At 38.0% G+C, this 17137-nt stretch overlaps 1 protein-coding gene across 1 annotated transcript in view; it reads left to right on the top strand.

The window, feature by feature from the left end:
• LOC148355029 (BMP/retinoic acid-inducible neural-specific protein 3-like) overlaps window positions 1-17137 on the top strand; it is a 101933-nt gene that overhangs the window by 68513 nt on the left and 16283 nt on the right. Inside the window, exons 5-6 of the mRNA XM_088350035.1 lie at window positions 13999-14104; window positions 15835-16071. Of these exons, the coding sequence (XP_088206161.1) occupies window positions 13999-14104; window positions 15835-16071 (343 nt within the window). The remainder of the gene's footprint in view (window positions 1-13998; window positions 14105-15834; window positions 16072-17137) is intronic.

The raw sequence follows: 17137 nt of genomic DNA on the forward strand, positions 1-17137 counted from the left end.
AAAGAACAAACGGCTTCACTGGCATTGATTGAATTTCTGTTACGCCTTAGCTAAGGAGACCGGTTCCAAAAATAGCTCCAAAATGTTATGTCATTGGGATTTATTAGAGAACCTGACAGTGTAAGTAATGGAAAACATTTATTCACCTTGAAAAATAAAATATTACCCAGTTGGTAGTAATTTCTGGTTATATTAAGTTATGTAAATTCTAGTTTGTCGCGGTTAATTTGGACTAAACCCCCCCTTAATCCCACCATTATACGCAAAAAAATCAGTGAAGTAGCTTCACCCCCATTTTCAACATACACTCAGTTGGCTCCCCCTCACAGCAACAGTCAACTAGGGATAACAGTTAGCGGCAGCACGGCATTTAGGTGTAACGAATAAAGAAAAAAATAGCTGCCCCGCATGACACAAATTATGTCCTTCTGTCCCCACTCTCGGATATAGTCAACTGGGGATAAAGGATCGCGGGCGAAAAAGTGCAATTGTGTTTTATGTGGGCCACAATGGCATGTTTCAGAAGCCTGCCAAAAGTGTTTTCTGCCGGTCCCCGCTTGCAGAATTATGTGATCAGGGATAATAGATCCTGGAGTATTTTTCAGGCCACCGAGTGTGAGGTGGAAAGTTGAGAAAAATTACAGTATGTGGTTCTTTATTTGAAGACATTTTTTTTATTGTAATATAAGATTTTTTTTATTGGTTTTGTTTTACATGAAATCAGCAAACTTTCCTTATCAGACATAAAATTGATCACTTTTGTCAATCTAAGTAGTTTTTCCAACATGGGTAGAAAATATGTCCAAATTTTAGGGAGATTTGTTCTTATTGTATGAGTTAAATATGCTCTGAAAGATAACAAAAAATGAAAATAAAAAAAAAAAACGAAAAAAAACCTAGAATGAGCTTAATTTTCTGCAAATTTATTTTTTTGCAGTGTAGAACATTCTTAGAAATAACATAAGAGTTGTAACTGGTAGCCATTCTCACTAATCAGTAACAAAGAAGCACAGTCGTTCTTAGCTGTATAAAGGCTAAACACCCCAGCTCAAGCTGTAGCATATTGTATCCAAATACAAATGTAAAAGCCTGTCTTTAAAACATCCAAACATCGTGGAAATATATTTGATTGATACATTTTCTGTCATTGGCCAGATTGCCTAATATTCAAGTTGATAATATAAGAAAAGAAAGCAATTAGCAGAGGGCTTTTAGAAGAGACTCGGAATATAGTATTGTGTGGGTTTGTTTGTACTCTTCTGTTCTCCATGCAAGTTCAAAATGTATTGAAATATTCTTTCCTTATTTAAATGTCTTCTAAATGTATCAGTTCACTTACAGTATTTATGAGGAATATGAATCTGTTTAATATTGAAAAGTAGCACCCAGTGGCCAGATTTTGTTCATTGTGATTTTAATATTTTTTTGCATCACAAGCAAAAATAAAAGCAGAGCTTAAGGAGATTTATCGACTCGAGTATGATGTTTTTGTCACGTGACGTATTTCCATGATCTCTCTATAAACGACCGCCTTTGCTCCCATGTGGCTTTTATCCGCATCCCTCCCTTCGGAGAACTCCAATAATCTCATTCTGATGCAACCCACCCCATTTTATTTGTGTGTGCATTCGAAAAGCTTATCTCTCCGCTTGACATTAGTGTTTAAACCAGTGCACTTAAAATTCTCAAAGACTGAATAAACAGGCAGAATTGTATCCAAAATGCAAATGTGGATTTGCACATCTCGTATGCCTGGGTGATTAGGCAAATGACAGTTCTTGAAGGTGCGGAAATGAGGCAATTTGGAACTAAGCGGCGCTTTTCATCAACTATTAAAGCCTTTCTACTTTTTCTTCCAGTAAGCAAAATGTACAGCACGAGCTTTAAAGTTAATAGTGCACACATCTTACTACACGGGCGTCAGAAGTGACATTTGATGCTGTTTTTCTTTTCTTTTTTTGGGGGAATAATTCATGAACGTTTCACAGTGCAGCTAGATTGTTCATCAGTAAAACACACTTGCACAACTGCTTTTATAATAATAACAAGGCTAATTCTTCCCTTTTTAAATAATGGATGTGCCTGAAAGTGATGCGTCTCAATGGACCGTGTTAACAGTTTAAATACTGCGGGGGCCGAAGCTTTCGACTCGCACCAGTGACTCACACAGGCTACTCCTCGTCCGGATCTAGTGCAACCTTGAGCAATACATTGGTTCTTGTTTTCAGAAACATGTTTGATTTGTACATTACACAGAACAGCAGTTTCTTGGGCAAAACACAAATCAACTCATTATTTATACTTTGACAACAAAAATGCTTCAGTGGTGTGCCTGTGGCGCTTATCGAGATATGTAGGATTTTACTAAAGGGGGGGAAAGGTTAATGTTGCCATTGTTTTGGTGCTGTTACCTTTTTGAGATACTTGACATGCCCATCCACATATGGTCATCTCAGGAGGTCAGTGTTGATTGTATTTAATGTTTTATGGCACAAAAAAAGAGAACAACATTGTATCCTCCCCATATTCGTTTAACACCCCGTTGTGCGACATGATACGTAAAATAAGTGCTGGAGTCAAACACTTTTTAGCATCATAAAGACGATACACCAAATAAACCGAATATTCTTGGTTCTTGCGTACAGAACAATGCTGTAATGGTTTATAATGTCTAAAAATCAAGGATATACCAAGAGGGTGGAACATAAAAGTTATTGGGAAATTCCCAAGCCACCTACTTTAAACCAGTACATCGTCCAGACCAAATCCTGCAGGTTGTTTGATAAAACTCAAGGCCTCCCTCCCAATAGTAAGTCATAACACCACTTAGAACAACGTAGATACTGTATTTTACTAGCTAATATGATGTATAATGGCACCAAATGAATACAACAAGTACTTTAGAACTTATGGACAATCATCAATCAATCAATAACCATTCAATGATTAGCTTGATTAAAATATTAAGATGCTGTTTTAAAATAATTAAAAGGATTAACGCAATTATGACTATCTGCATTGACAGATTTCAATATTATATCACAACAGAAAAAAAGCATAACTAATAGAAGCAAGTGTATGTGTAACGATGGGATGTATAGCACAAAAGCAATGTTTGCATTTCACATTTTGTTTGTTTGTGCATTCATATTTATTTTTATTTCTTGAATAATGGTGCCATTCATTTGTGATGATTAGAGCCAATTAGGGCGGGTAATGGGGTCCCAACCGCAGAGTAGCGTTACCAAGGCATTCCCCAAACCCTTCCAGAAAAAATGTTGTTGTGCATGTGTTTTTCCATCAGTGGGAAAATAATATTAAAAACGTATATTGTAAACTTACATACTTGTGAATATAACACAGTACATACAATACTGTACACTACTAATAATATACACCATAAGTATTAATGCACAGGAAATATGACATGAAATTATTGAAATCCTTTCTCTCGCCCATATTATTCTATTGTCACTTCTGCTGAGCTGCCTTGAAGAATTAGCTGTTTTATCCTATTGTTACTTACACTTCAGGATGGTATTTTTAATTTGATTGTGCATTTGACATGTTTCAATGACAATACATCCTGTGATTAGTATGTGAGGGTTAGTAACCAAACAAATGTATTTTATTCTTATTAAAAGCTGACGATGATGAAGATGATTCATCATCCACTTTGTGGTCTTAGTGCGACTCTTCTCTTTCAGCAGCCTTCTCTTCAAGGGCAAGGTTATCATACAACAGTTTTGCTTTTGCCCGGATCTTGATGTTAGTGAGACTTATCTTATCCTCACGAGAATCCGAAATCCACACAGACAAAACGTGTTGCATTTGTATTAGTCTTGTATTTTGCGAAACATGCCTCACTACCTTTGAAAATAATATTGCGGCTGTTTTACAAAAGTTTGCTTTGTCCTTTTTCATAAAGCGTGCAGTTTTTAAGGGTGTCACAAGCACTGTTTATAAAAACAAGGAAAGTAGAAAACCTACTTGTGTCTGAGTTCAATAAATTGTCTCGGAATGCTTGGTATGATTTTAAGATTTGTTATTTCAGAGAGTCTGATTTTCGAGATTTGTGTCCCATGTGAATTCTGCGGTTTGTGTCCTGTCTCCTGCCTTCGGCTAATGGGCGTGCATTTTTACGCTAATGGCGGCAATCTTTCTGAATTTTTTATTGTTTTAATGAATATTGTTAAGCCCCTGATGCGGTGATGCCTCAAATTAGGAAGCACAATTAGCAAGGAATTCCAGTATTTTATTCTGTCACCTTTTTTTTCTTATATTTTGAACGTGGCGTGCGTCCTTTTAGATGTCCTTAAAACGTTGAAAGTAAATGTTGTATCTATTAATTACGTGTTAACAATGCCCAACTGAGTTCATAGAGCCCTTATATATTGTTTTTCCACCGCATCTATCTGCTTTTATCTTGTTTTTTAGCAAAGCTGTTTGAGCTACATTATGAGGTAAGAAGAAAGGGGATTGTAAAGTGATTTTGAGCTCGTCACCAGGGTTTTCTGTAAGTGTAGCATGAAAATAGTGATGGTAAGAAAACTCCTGTTTCAAGTACAGTCCAGAAGAAAATCCAGACCCCCAAAAAGATGAAAAGAGAGTTTATCTGAGCTCCTCTAAGATATGTTCATACTTGCATGTCCAACACAATGAGCTTGACCGTGGCTGCAATGATGACACATGCAAGAAGATGGCATCAGTGAATAGAAACGTACCGGAACAGAATATTTAAAAAATGAAAAAACACACGTTAATAGTTTTTTACTAGAAAAGTGTCAGCACTATAAATGTTTCAGCCAAAATATCACAAAATATTCAAAAAATGTGACACGATAGAAAACGTTTCAAAACAACAATGGTGTGATGACCCAAAAACAGCTGGCTTTCATGTCAAACGAATCTTGCTTTTCTAGCTTTCCCCCCCAAGGTGTTTGTTTATGCACAATGTGCCTCCTTGGGGATGGGAGCTCTGTCAAGTTTTACTAACGAAAAATATTGCTCGGGGGTTAAGCATCCTTTGTTTACATATTTATTTTTAAGTTTTTGTAGCCACTAGCTGTACTTTGGTTATTGTTTACATGCTAACAAGGCAGGGATAATTTACTACAGTTGAGCGGTTTTAATTCATAAACATTTTGTTGTGTGTGACATTAAGTCCGTTTATCCTGGAAGTCACTTGTCTGTCACTTAGGGGCCGGTCAGACAGCCGTTTGCGGCTGAATCACGGCTAAAATTTTGGGGTTTTTTTTTTGCCCGTGGTTGCCCGCGATGGAAAATGCGCAAAATTGGCCAACCCGCTGTTCATCGGTGGTATGCCCGCAAAACAGACGCCGGCGACTGTTCCGCTTCCTCATCGCGTCATTTCCGCGTCATTTTCTCGGTGTTGTGCCCAAATCCGAATCCTACGTTCACGCGAGGGGGGGAGGATTTTATATACGGTGTGCATTACCGTTCGATTACGTTCACAACAAAAACAAAGACGGAATGGTTTAAGTTGTATTACATTCCCAACAAATGCAAGACGAAGTGGTTTTGGTTATATGTTCGCCATTACATTCCCTAAAAGTGATATAAAAGTGAGATAAAACGAGGTAAAAGTGATTGTAGTAGCGGGGGATGCAAATGTATTTCTCGGCATAACACCGGGCTGTAGAAATCATAACCGCTCAAGACACAGTCCTGTGAAGATCAAGATTTCAAGCTATGGCACCGAAGAAGCCAATATGTTATTATTGTAATAGTTTTTCATTTTTATTTTATTATTTTGTTATGAAATGAAAAGAAATGTCAAGAAATAAAAATGGATTAAGACGAGGTCACTACGCTGACGGGGATCCATGTTCATCCCCTTGACGTCTCGAGCACAACTGACGTGTGCTCGGCAAATCGCGCTGTATATACGCGGAGAAAGGCGTTTGACCGTCACACGCGTAACACGTTAATTTCACGTAATAACACCGCGATACAGGCGCAGAACATGCTATTACCATGCTCCACCCACGATTACCCGCTGAAATTTCTCGTCCTACCCATGTGTAACCACGCCCTGGCCGCGGCCAGAGCACGTCGTTCCGCGTCATTTCCGCGTCATTACCTCGTGTGCCGCCCGCGGTTAACACGTGCTCAAAGTTTTGAGCAGCTCAAAACTTTTTCACGCGTGTGATTTTCCGACCGCGAGTAAAGCACTGCTGTATCTCGTCTATATGGCGGTCTCAAAGCGTCCAATAGCGCCCAACAGCGTCTGCTTCACGGCCAGAAATTTCCGACCGTGGTTCAGCCTCGATACGCCCGTCAAAGGCTGTGTACCCGCGCTCTTAAGAATTGAGCAGCGCAAAACTTTTTTGCGCTGCCACCTGCGCGCGGATTTCCGACCGCGTGTTAAGCACTGCTGTATCTCGTCTGTATGGCGATCTCAAAGCGTCCAATAGCGTCCGCCTCACAGGCAGAAATTTCTGGCCGTGATTCAGCCGCAAACGGCTGTGTGACCTGGTATTTGAATTGCTTTAATTGATTGCGGAAAACACAAATACATTTTTGTAGTTATTATTATTGGCATTGTTATGGCAAATATGCCAGGGCTGATGACTACGGTTGAGGACCTGCAAAACCTATTGTCTTGGCACAGTTCTTTTCACTCACCAAAGCTATAATACTATACCTCCCAAAATTCTTAAAAACAAAATATAAAAAATGTATACGGTAAAAACCTTAATATTTAGCTTTGCTAGTAAATAAATTATAAAAAAAAAAATATATATAGTTGTAATTCTGTCAAAACTGGTATATTTCCCCAAAGAACATCTGGACTAGGCTGGCGCTTCCCAAGTTTTTTTTTTTTCTCAATTCCTCTGCTGATTCAGGTTAGCTGTCATGTCTTACAGTGTTTCGTGAGCTGCACTTTGAAGCCAAATGCAGTTCTAGTGTAGCAGCAGGAGGTTGAGCGCACTACAGTAACCAGATATTACGTGGAAGGACTTTCATGATCACAAATATATCCTTTGAGCATATGTTATTGAGAGTACATGCTTTGACTTTATACTTTTCCTAGCCCCTAAACCTAACCCTAAACACCAAAATGTAATTCACACTAAACTCCAAAACCTTGTCTTTACCATCAAAATCAGGTCTTAAAATGTCTGGTGAAATTATTTTTACTCTGTCGGTTGAAAACACACTCGGGTTGCTCATTCCCGAGAACCCACACTCACACAATTAGCAACGAACATATTTCAACATTTTAAAAAAGCGTCCCAAAAATCCAGTAATATGTGGTGAGTGTCATTTCTGGTGAGCCACAGTCAGATTTACAAATAAACAAACCTACAACATATTGATCATTTGATAGAAGGATCAAGAAAGCAATGCATAAAGTGTAGAATAGAAACAAAACATTGCTGAGTTGTGCGCCATAAAATAATCCATGGTCTCACTATCTCCCTCTGACATAAGTCAAGAAAATTGTGTGCCTCACTCTGCATTACCTGACAGCCCGTACACTAACACGTTGCATACTGCTCATTTTAAATAAAAGATAAAAAAGATAGGTAATCCTCCATTATGAAAAAAAGTCCACGCAACGGAAAAAAATACATATACTGAATGCCTTCACTTTCTGTTAACGTGCTAATACTGTCACTAGGTCTATGGTTTAGGGCTAAGGTGTGTACCAAATCAGAATTGTAGGTCTCATTCTCTCCCTCTGCCATGAGGCAAGAGAATCGTGTGCCTCAAATTGCCTATTCAGATGCTCACCAGAGTATTATGTTGCATATGGCTACTGTTAAATAAAAGCATCAATAGATAGGTAATCCTCCATTATAGTAAAAAGACCGTGTAACATCAGGACCTGCGGACACTCAACCCAACAATACATAACATACCAATTGTACTTTTAATATTCATAATATAATGTGAGTAATCATTGACTTTGAAAAAGAAAATCCCCAAATTGTGAAGTTGAATAAAGTAGTAAAGTGTATGCTGTTGGTCCTCACTGCTGAAGAAAACTTGCATGGCTCAGCAACTCACCCTTTGTTTGGCGGTTGGCTTCATGTTCGGTGTCAGGTTGGGAAGAGCGAAGGTGAATGAGTGTTTGGTGAATGGAAATGTGTTCTTAACTCTAGCCACCTTCCATGAGGGGAATATGGCTTTGGTATATAGATAGAGGATGACTGATGATTCAGAGCCTCACCTGCCTACCCTGACTGTACGTCTTTGCATTAGGATATAGTTCACCTTTAAATATAAAATTGTATTAAAACCCATTGAACCAATTAAGGGGAAACAAGTATGCCACCGTTTCCTTCATGTTTTCAACCACTCATCCTCACTAGGGTCATGGGGGGCCCTTGAGCCTATCCCAGCTGATAATAACAGTGAGCAGGGAACACCCTGGACTGATCGCCAGGCAATCACAGGGCCTATGCCACAGATTTTTAAGCAAACACGATGAGCGAGGATTGTTCGGTTGTTCTACACATCAAACATATTTCACAAGCTTTTATCTTAAAGTGTGTTGCTTTTTTTTTCATTGTATGCTGTTGACTAAAAACGGTTGCATACAAGCACTCATTGAGCTGACGAATCTCAAAACCCACCGAATTACTATTTCCTGCACTGGTTAGCAGCAAGAAAAACAGGACTAACTAGCTATGTATGTTATTAAGTGGTGCTGATCTTTTTATCTTAGATTTAAAAAAAATCAATTAAAGCAATTCAAAAACCAGGTCACGGCGGTCCAATAACGGATATAATGTAATGTTTTTTAATTAATCGGGTTCATCAAGTGGCAGGGAATCGTGCTGAAATCTCTTCGGTGCCACATAAAAGTGGAGATAGTGTAGTTATTTCTGCGGAATTATCCAAGCATACCCACACTCCGAACTGTCGAGATAAAAGAGTGGCTACATGGCCTTCAGCCTATCAGTGACAAAGGAAAAATGTCACCTTCTTTTCAGTGTTTTTACACAAGCCGTTTATCTCAACTTGTGTTTTTGGACTGAATGAAATACAAACACAAAGCTTTTGTTTGTGCTCCCTTTTGTTTTTAACTTCACTAAAAATGCATTTGTGAATACAAGACCCATTTTTATCATTTGTTCTGTTCCTAACACAAATACAATTTGTCAGAAGGCAAGAATCCTGTAATACAGATTGAGAGATATTGCATTAGAGCACAGTTGACGTTGACCGATAAAACTGTGAGGTAAAACAAAAGTGTCGTTTTTTTTCCGTTTTGTTGCTTTTGTTGCCTACCATAAAGGCAGACTATACTGCTAATTTTAGATGTAGATCATTATATTTGATAATGTTTCTGTGATAAAGTAAACAAATTATACTTAAAATAAGCAAAACTGTTCACAGATTTGATACAGACTAATGGTATAAATATTTCCTTAGTTTAAGAAAATTATTCCACGTACATTTACATGTCGTGCATTACAGACATACAATGCATACAATATTGTTTAAACCCCATCTTAAATGTGAACAGACCAAAAAGAAATTTTTTGTTTGCAGTGTATCCATTTGCAGCAAATCTGTGCTCATTTCAAGTATATGTTTTCATATTTTAAGAAATGTATCTTGCTAAGGGCAGCACGGCAGTGCAGTGGTTAGCGCTTGTGCGGCACAGTTCTGGGTTCATGAGATCAAACCTTCCTGTGTGGAGTTTGAATGTTCTCCCCATGCTTACGTGGGTTTCCTCCGGGCACTTCGGTTTCCTCCCACATTCCAAAAACATGCATTTTAGGTTAATTGGCCGATCCAAATTGTCCCTGGGAGTGGATGAACGAATGGGTTGTCTGTCCCCGTGTGCTCTGCGATTGGCTGGCAACCAGTTCAGGGTGTCCCCTGCCCGCTGCCCGAAGATAGCTGGGATGGGCTCCAGCACCCCTGCGAGCCTACTGAGGATAAGCTGTGCAGATAATGGATGGATGGATGGATGGATGTATCTTGCTTGTTAAAAAAAAAACAAATGAACTGTACATATTTAAAATCCAATAGTGGTTGCTTATTTTGAGTACGTTTTACTAAAATCAAACAATTGTTTCTTGTTGCTCGAATAAAATTAGAAAAATCCTCAAAAATAAAAAAAAGAAAAATAGTATTTGCCATATAGGTTGCATTTTTTCTCATTCTAAGTATGTATAGTCTACCTAATTTAGAAACCGTAAAATGAGCAAAACGACGTTTCATCTGTTACTTTAAGTTGGACAAATTTGCTCATATAAATAATATGTATTCCTGATTTCCCAAAACAATATTGTCAATATTTAAAACACAGTAAATAAAGTGAAACTTAAAATAAACAAAGTTACTGCCAAAGGGATAAGATTTTGGTTTTGTATTTCGGTTTAAAATAACCCGAATTGTCTCATCTTGCAGATTATTTTTTCCCATTTAAAGAAATATTTTATGCCAAGATAAGAAAAAAAAGTTTCAATTGAAAAAAAAAAAACCTCCTGCATAAGACCATCGTTTTTCTATTTTAAAAATGCATTTTGCCATTTCACCAGAATACAAATAAAGGTTCTTAAAACGTACTTAAAAAATAAACAAAATGTTCTGTCACTTAGGTAATATTTTTCGTTTAATTGTTTGCAGTGAAATGGGGTAAGAGTTATATTTGCAGTGTACTCGTTTTCACAGTGTGTGGCTGTAATCATGCCAGCATCTATAAATCAGCCATCACTTTGAATGTTTCTCCGTGTCGCTTCATACCTTCTCCACCAAAACTCTAGACACAATCTCGCTTAACATGCGGAAATCGGGACGATTAACGTCCTCCGGTGTATTTTGGATTGAATTAAACAGTCATCGCTTTGGGATTTGGTGTAACGGGGAACAACTTTGCATTCTAATGAAGGTTTAGGTTACAAGGTGGCATTTGAGTGGCGGCAGTCCAAGGTACTTCTGCTGCTTTTCTCCGGAGTTGATTTGCAGCAAGAGCTTGTAAAAGTGTCACCCTTGATTTGATTTGCAGGAGCGCTGGCAACATGATAATATTTATTCTACAAGTATGATGGATTAAGATCAATTATTCTAAAGGTGGTAGCGACTCAGATACAATTTGTTTTGTTTGATCAGAAATAGACCGGATTGTTCACAATGTTGTGCATTTCACCAACGGAGGTTTATAAGCATGGCCCAGATCATTGGCTGTCCTCTCTTATCACTGGCATAAATTCACTACCCATGTTGTTCCAGAAGAATCACGAACATTTTGAAAGATACCCCTTACCCTTGTCACCACATGTTCAACCAGGTGTTACTGAGAGATTAAAACGAGGACTTTTTTCTTACTCAACAACATTAAGTACACTAACAAATCAAATCAATGCTGGCTGCTCGAGAACAAAAGGGAATATGCAATGGTGAAATGTATGAATAAGTGTTTTTTTATATGTTTGTTTATTTGAGTTTCCATCTTTTCAGATGCATTGATACTTAATATATTTGTCTTTTCTAAATATAGTATATTGACATGAACCGGAACAGGATCAGGACCCAAATGTGAGACGTTTCTCTCACAAGCGTTTTATTTTACGGGAAATGGGGAGTCATGCACGTTAGGCAGCAGTCTGGCATGGAATTATAGGAAGCAAGAGGCCGACGAGATCGATACTGATTGCCCGGGCTGATATCGCACGGATGATGTCGATACCGGACAGGAGGGGACAGACAGGATTGATATCAAAACAGGATATTGAAAATAAACAGGACAAATTAGACGGGAACGAAACTGGAAACCGATATTAAACAACGGGACAGACAGAATTGATATCAAAACAGGATATCAAAAGTAAATGGGACAAACTAGACAGGCACGAAACTGGAAACTGATATTAAACAGGACAAAATAAACGAGAACAATACCGGACAGGAAATACCAACAGGAAACAGGACCGAGTCAAAGCCCACGTCTTGCGGGGCAGAGGTTTGTTGACGGACTGACAAAGGAAGAGTGAGAGCACTGAGCCTAAATAGACGGAAAGCCAAACTGTCAATGAGCCGCAGCTGGCGCCACACAGGTGGGGCCAATTGGGCACCATGGCAACTGTGACAGTATAAATGATATACTTTATGGCTTTCCTGTGATATTGTGGCATTTTAATTGGTAGTGTACATGCAGAAAACACCCCCCAAAAATCTCTTATTTTTATTAAATATCCTATGTCACAAAGAACAGATCCACAATAAAGGTTGTGTTTATCAATGAACAGTAATATTTTTGGATGATTTTGACAATGAGGTAAATAGTGCACTATAGTAAAACATAACAAACAACAGTGCGATATAATAGTCAAAATAACAAACTGGTATCTTATGTAATCTTTTTTAAAGAAGCCCAATATTCTAAACATAACAAACACTCTATTTTCAGAAAATTTGGCCAATTCTGCGTCACTACGGTAAACCCTCACCAGAACGCAATCACTTTTCACACTGGGTCGCTACTTCAGTCATTTGCATCTTGCATCATGTTTTGCATTCTGATAGGCAAAACAGTCTCTCTTCTTTTCTACCTGTAATGATGTCGTCATTTAAACTGTACAGTAGACTCCCAGGATATGACCTTAATCCGTTCTGCGTTGGGAATTGCAAAGTGAAATTGCCTAATCGAGGGGCATAGAAACATGTGGTAATGCGTAGCTAATGCATTCCAAAACAATATTACCCCAGATAAAAAAAAACACACCAACATAACAAAATTGCATATTATATACTACTTGCAATTACTATACTTGGATGTGATTAAATAGTTTTATAAATAAATACATAGGTGAAGGAAAAAGAGCATTTTAAAAACCTTTGGTGTAATGTGACTTGAACTGTTACAGTGAAGTTAGTGGATGGATGCACCGGGAGGAGGGAGACAGCGGATTAAAATAAAAACTTATTTTAAATGTCCATTTGTTAGGATTATCATTTCCTTAGAAGACTTTGTTGCTCCTTATTCTTAATGATTACCCCCATCACTTTTGCAAGAGTAGTGATTTGTGTGCATTCTTCATTTTTTCTGACAATCTAACGCTCTGTATGCATGGTTTGCAGTTTTTTTTCTTCTCTCTTGAATATTACTGCAATATTTCGGACCCATAGTGAATAACAACACAAAAAAATGATTTTATACACGTAACTACTATTTTCCTCGGGTTACGGTGATTTGAAGGTTGCAGTTCACATCGATGATTAAGAACATTATTTCACAACAAAATAGTTATTTGTTATCTTTTTGCTGTTATTTCTTAAACAAACTCGTGGAGCCTACAGAAACAGAATTCTTCTATGATTTAAATATATTTATTTGTTTAATAATCACTGTTTTCGCTTATCACATTTTTTAGCATGACCCCGGGAATAAAAGTGGGCTCAATATATTTTACTTTATTTTCAGACATATGTTTTTGTTTCTCGGATAAAATTAAAAATATATGCATAGAAACACGCAAAAAATGGTAGCTGTTTTTTTTTATTTCAATAAACGTTTATTTGCAAAAACTACAAAAAAGGCTTAAAATAATGAAAAGAAGCTACCATATGCAACACAATAAATAATAGATTTATTAAAAAAAAATATGTTGGTTTATTTCACCCCTTAAAGCAGTGGTCACAAACCTTGTTTAGAGCTACTTTTTGTTACTGATTAGTGTGAAGGACTACCAGTTAACAATGTTGTTACTATGTTATTACAAGGTTGTAATTAATATATGTTACAGTGAAACATTAAAACATCATGTCAGTTAAAAATGAAATTTAGAAAATCACAATGTCATTTTCATAACATGTCCACTCAGGTGTTTTAGGGGGCTAACTGGTTCTAGCCTTAAGGTATGTGCAAGTCAATTTCCCTGAGAGGACCAGTAAATTAAAATTGAATCTAAATTTAAATATAAACCTACTTTTGTTATCATTGATGGTACTCAAACTGTTTATAAAATATAAAATGTTTCTAATGGTCATGTATATGTGTTTACCGCCATTTAGGTGACTGAAACAAGGACAGGACCTCTCGGATGCAGTAACTATGACAACCTCGACTCTGTCAGTTCCGTTCTGGTTCAGAGCCCCGAAAACAAGATTCATTTGCAAGGTTGGCCATTCATAATTGAACTTATATCATTTTTGATGGAATTGTCGCACCATTGTTTCTACAGCAAACTCATCACTGTGAAGCTCAAATGTCAGAAGGGAATCTATATCGAGTTCCGTGTTTTATGTATTTCTTCAACAATCCTTACTCGGAGCTCTTTGAAGTGTAAACACAGCAGTAATGACTGAGAACAAAAGCATCAGAAATGAAAGGTTCAATCAGCATATTGCATGTTATGCTAAGAACATGTTAAGTATGTCATAGCACAAGAGAATCGAAGCGCGCTGCAGACAGTCATTGTAGTGTCATCGATATGACATTGAGCTAATTTACCAAAGATGGAGGTTGACCACAAGGGATGTGTAATTGAATCTTAAATGTTCTGCAAAAGTACATTAAAATGCAATGAGACCATGTGCCAATAAGCTCACGAGTAAAAAGTACGTAGACTTCACATCTGTCTGAACTATTACAAGATATATAGGTGTTTATCTATCCATCTACCTTGGTCATCTCCCTCGAGAGGTGTGACCGGCAGCAGGACAAACACATACAAAAACAAAGAAAATAAAAAAGGGAAAAAGTAGCAAAAAACACATACAAAAAATGTTGGACCATGGCCAACCTAGACGCCCAAACATCCAAACAAGTTAAGCACCTCGGCACCAAGTTGGTCATGCTTTCGTCTCTCCAGATGAAACCCAGGTCAGGGTGACACACACTCTTCTGTTCAACAGCAGGGCCTGACAGCTTTCACTGGTTTACCCCTGCCGCATCATACGGGTGCCCTGCCCACTTCTTAGAACACGTCTAAACATCCCACTGTCCTTTTCTGTCATTTTACAACACATCTCCACTCATTCCTATCACCAACCAGAGCTTTAGATTCCACTAGATTTGGGCCTTGTTAATTTTTATCATGGATGGAGATGGATTAGACATGCAACCAAAACTCAGTCACTTTTCAGTGGTTATGGAAAAACAGTTGTGAAGTGCAACAGAATATTATAAAATGTCTTCCCAAGCGACTCTTATGTCAATCAAATGACACTGCAGGGTTAACTAGGATAGTTTCTAATGGAGAACACCTAGGCTAATAGGCTAGTGATTACTGAACAAAGCTGTGTGTCCTTCTCAAAAAAAAGTGAGCCAATGCCCGACTGGTGTTTTGATAAGACCAGGGAGTGGTTTGAAAGAGCAAAACCTCGGATGAGTGCAAAATCCCCGAAACATAATTATCACCTGAGTTCTTTTCAGACCTGCTTTGCTTGTATTTGCAGGTGGTCTGTAAAGACTCAATTCAATATCATAACATTTCAAACTGTAAATCTTAGGCACATGTTTTTTTAAGTGTTTCGGACAACCCAGAACGAATATTATTTCCCTTTTTTTTTTCTCAAATTTAAGCACAAATAAACACAAAATATCTTTGTTGAACACTTCTTAATGAACTTCCGTTTTTAGCCTTGTATTACATTTTAAACACAGTAACTTATGTATTAATGGAAAGGGTATTACCACTTTTTTGTGGCCCCTTCTCAAGGTTTCCTATATTTCTCATTATGAGGTTTTTGAATATTCCCTTGCCAGCATGCCGGTTTCAGATCAGGGAATGATGTTACTGTGGCATGTGCAGTCCTTTAAAAGATTTGGGAAATACAGGGCTAAAGATATAAACGTGACCTGAAAAACAGTCGTCATGTGACCTGTTTCTGTCTCCCTTGACCTAGGCCTTCATGCAATTCTACCGGAATATCTGCGGGACAAGTTCGTGCAGGCGGCACTCAGCTACATCGGGTGTAACGAGGAGGGCCAATTTGTGTGCCGAAACAACAACTGTTGGTGTCAGTGCGCCGCCGACTACCCTAGCTGTAATTGCCCCGATGCGGATTTGAGGTCGATGGAAGCCAGTTTGCAGCAGATTCAAGAATCTTGGAACACGGCCAACCGAGACTTTCAGGAGTCAGGTCAGTCTTTCCGCATTTCTTGCTCGACGTTTGTGACCTATTGACGACGTTGAGGGCGTGGTGCCAAAATCAGGACGATCGAAGTTTTTGCCAGAAACGGAGCGAATCAACTCGGGTGTTGAGCCATCTTGCAATTTTAATGATTGCACTTGTGTGGGGTGTCAGGATAATGTGTCACTAGGTAATAAGTGCAGTCACGGAAGAAATTAAGCATATAAATCAAGGGGCCTTAATAAAATGCAAGTATCGGGTAGTCTTTTTACATATAGGCTACTATGGAGCCAGTATATGGAGGGTCCTTAATACTCTTTTAAGATTCTGTGTATTCTTTTACAAATATTCTACTATGGAGCCGGTTTTTCAAACTTGGCAAAATTATCATGTTAAATATGGGAAATATGCATGTACTCTGGATATAATTATTGTATTGATTAATGTATTATTAATCTATATCAGGGGTCACCAACCTTTCTTAAGCAAAGGGCTACTTTTATTACTGTTTAGCTTAAAGGGATACACGTTTGACACACATTCCTAAAATATCAGCTCATGTTAATAATGTGTTTACCCTGCTATTACAAGGTTATAAATATTAAAAACCCTATTGGCTCAGTCAATCACTAAAACATCACGCCAGTTACAAATCAAAATCCCTAAAAAAATCACAATGACCCTTCCCAGTAAGCTATTTTCAGAACCTGTCCGTGGGCCAGTTGTTCTTGGGGCATGTTGGAGACCCCTGATCTACATTATGAGATCAAGTACACAGTCCATACTAAGCACTATTAGGTCAAGAATATTGCATTTGTGTTATGTAAAGTGAGCCTCACCTAGATGGAGCTGACATATTTGTTGGCTATATTGCTATTACGGGTACCCAGAAACCTCAAAGAGGCTGGGCAAACAAATGAGAAGAAAAATTGTGCAGTTTGGTACCTTTGAGTCTCTTGATTTTGTATTCTTTATTGTTCTTTTTAGCACTTGTTTTTGGTTGCACCACACGATCCAACAACATCTCGAGGTCAAATGATACATACTTTCCCTTTAAAATGAGCCAATTTATCGT

The sequence above is a fragment of the Urocampus carinirostris genome, chromosome 12, assembly GCF_059441175.1.
Source record: "Urocampus carinirostris isolate Australia breed hairy pipefish chromosome 12, RoL_Ucar_1.0, whole genome shotgun sequence".
Taxonomy (NCBI): domain Eukaryota; kingdom Metazoa; phylum Chordata; class Actinopteri; order Syngnathiformes; family Syngnathidae; genus Urocampus; species Urocampus carinirostris.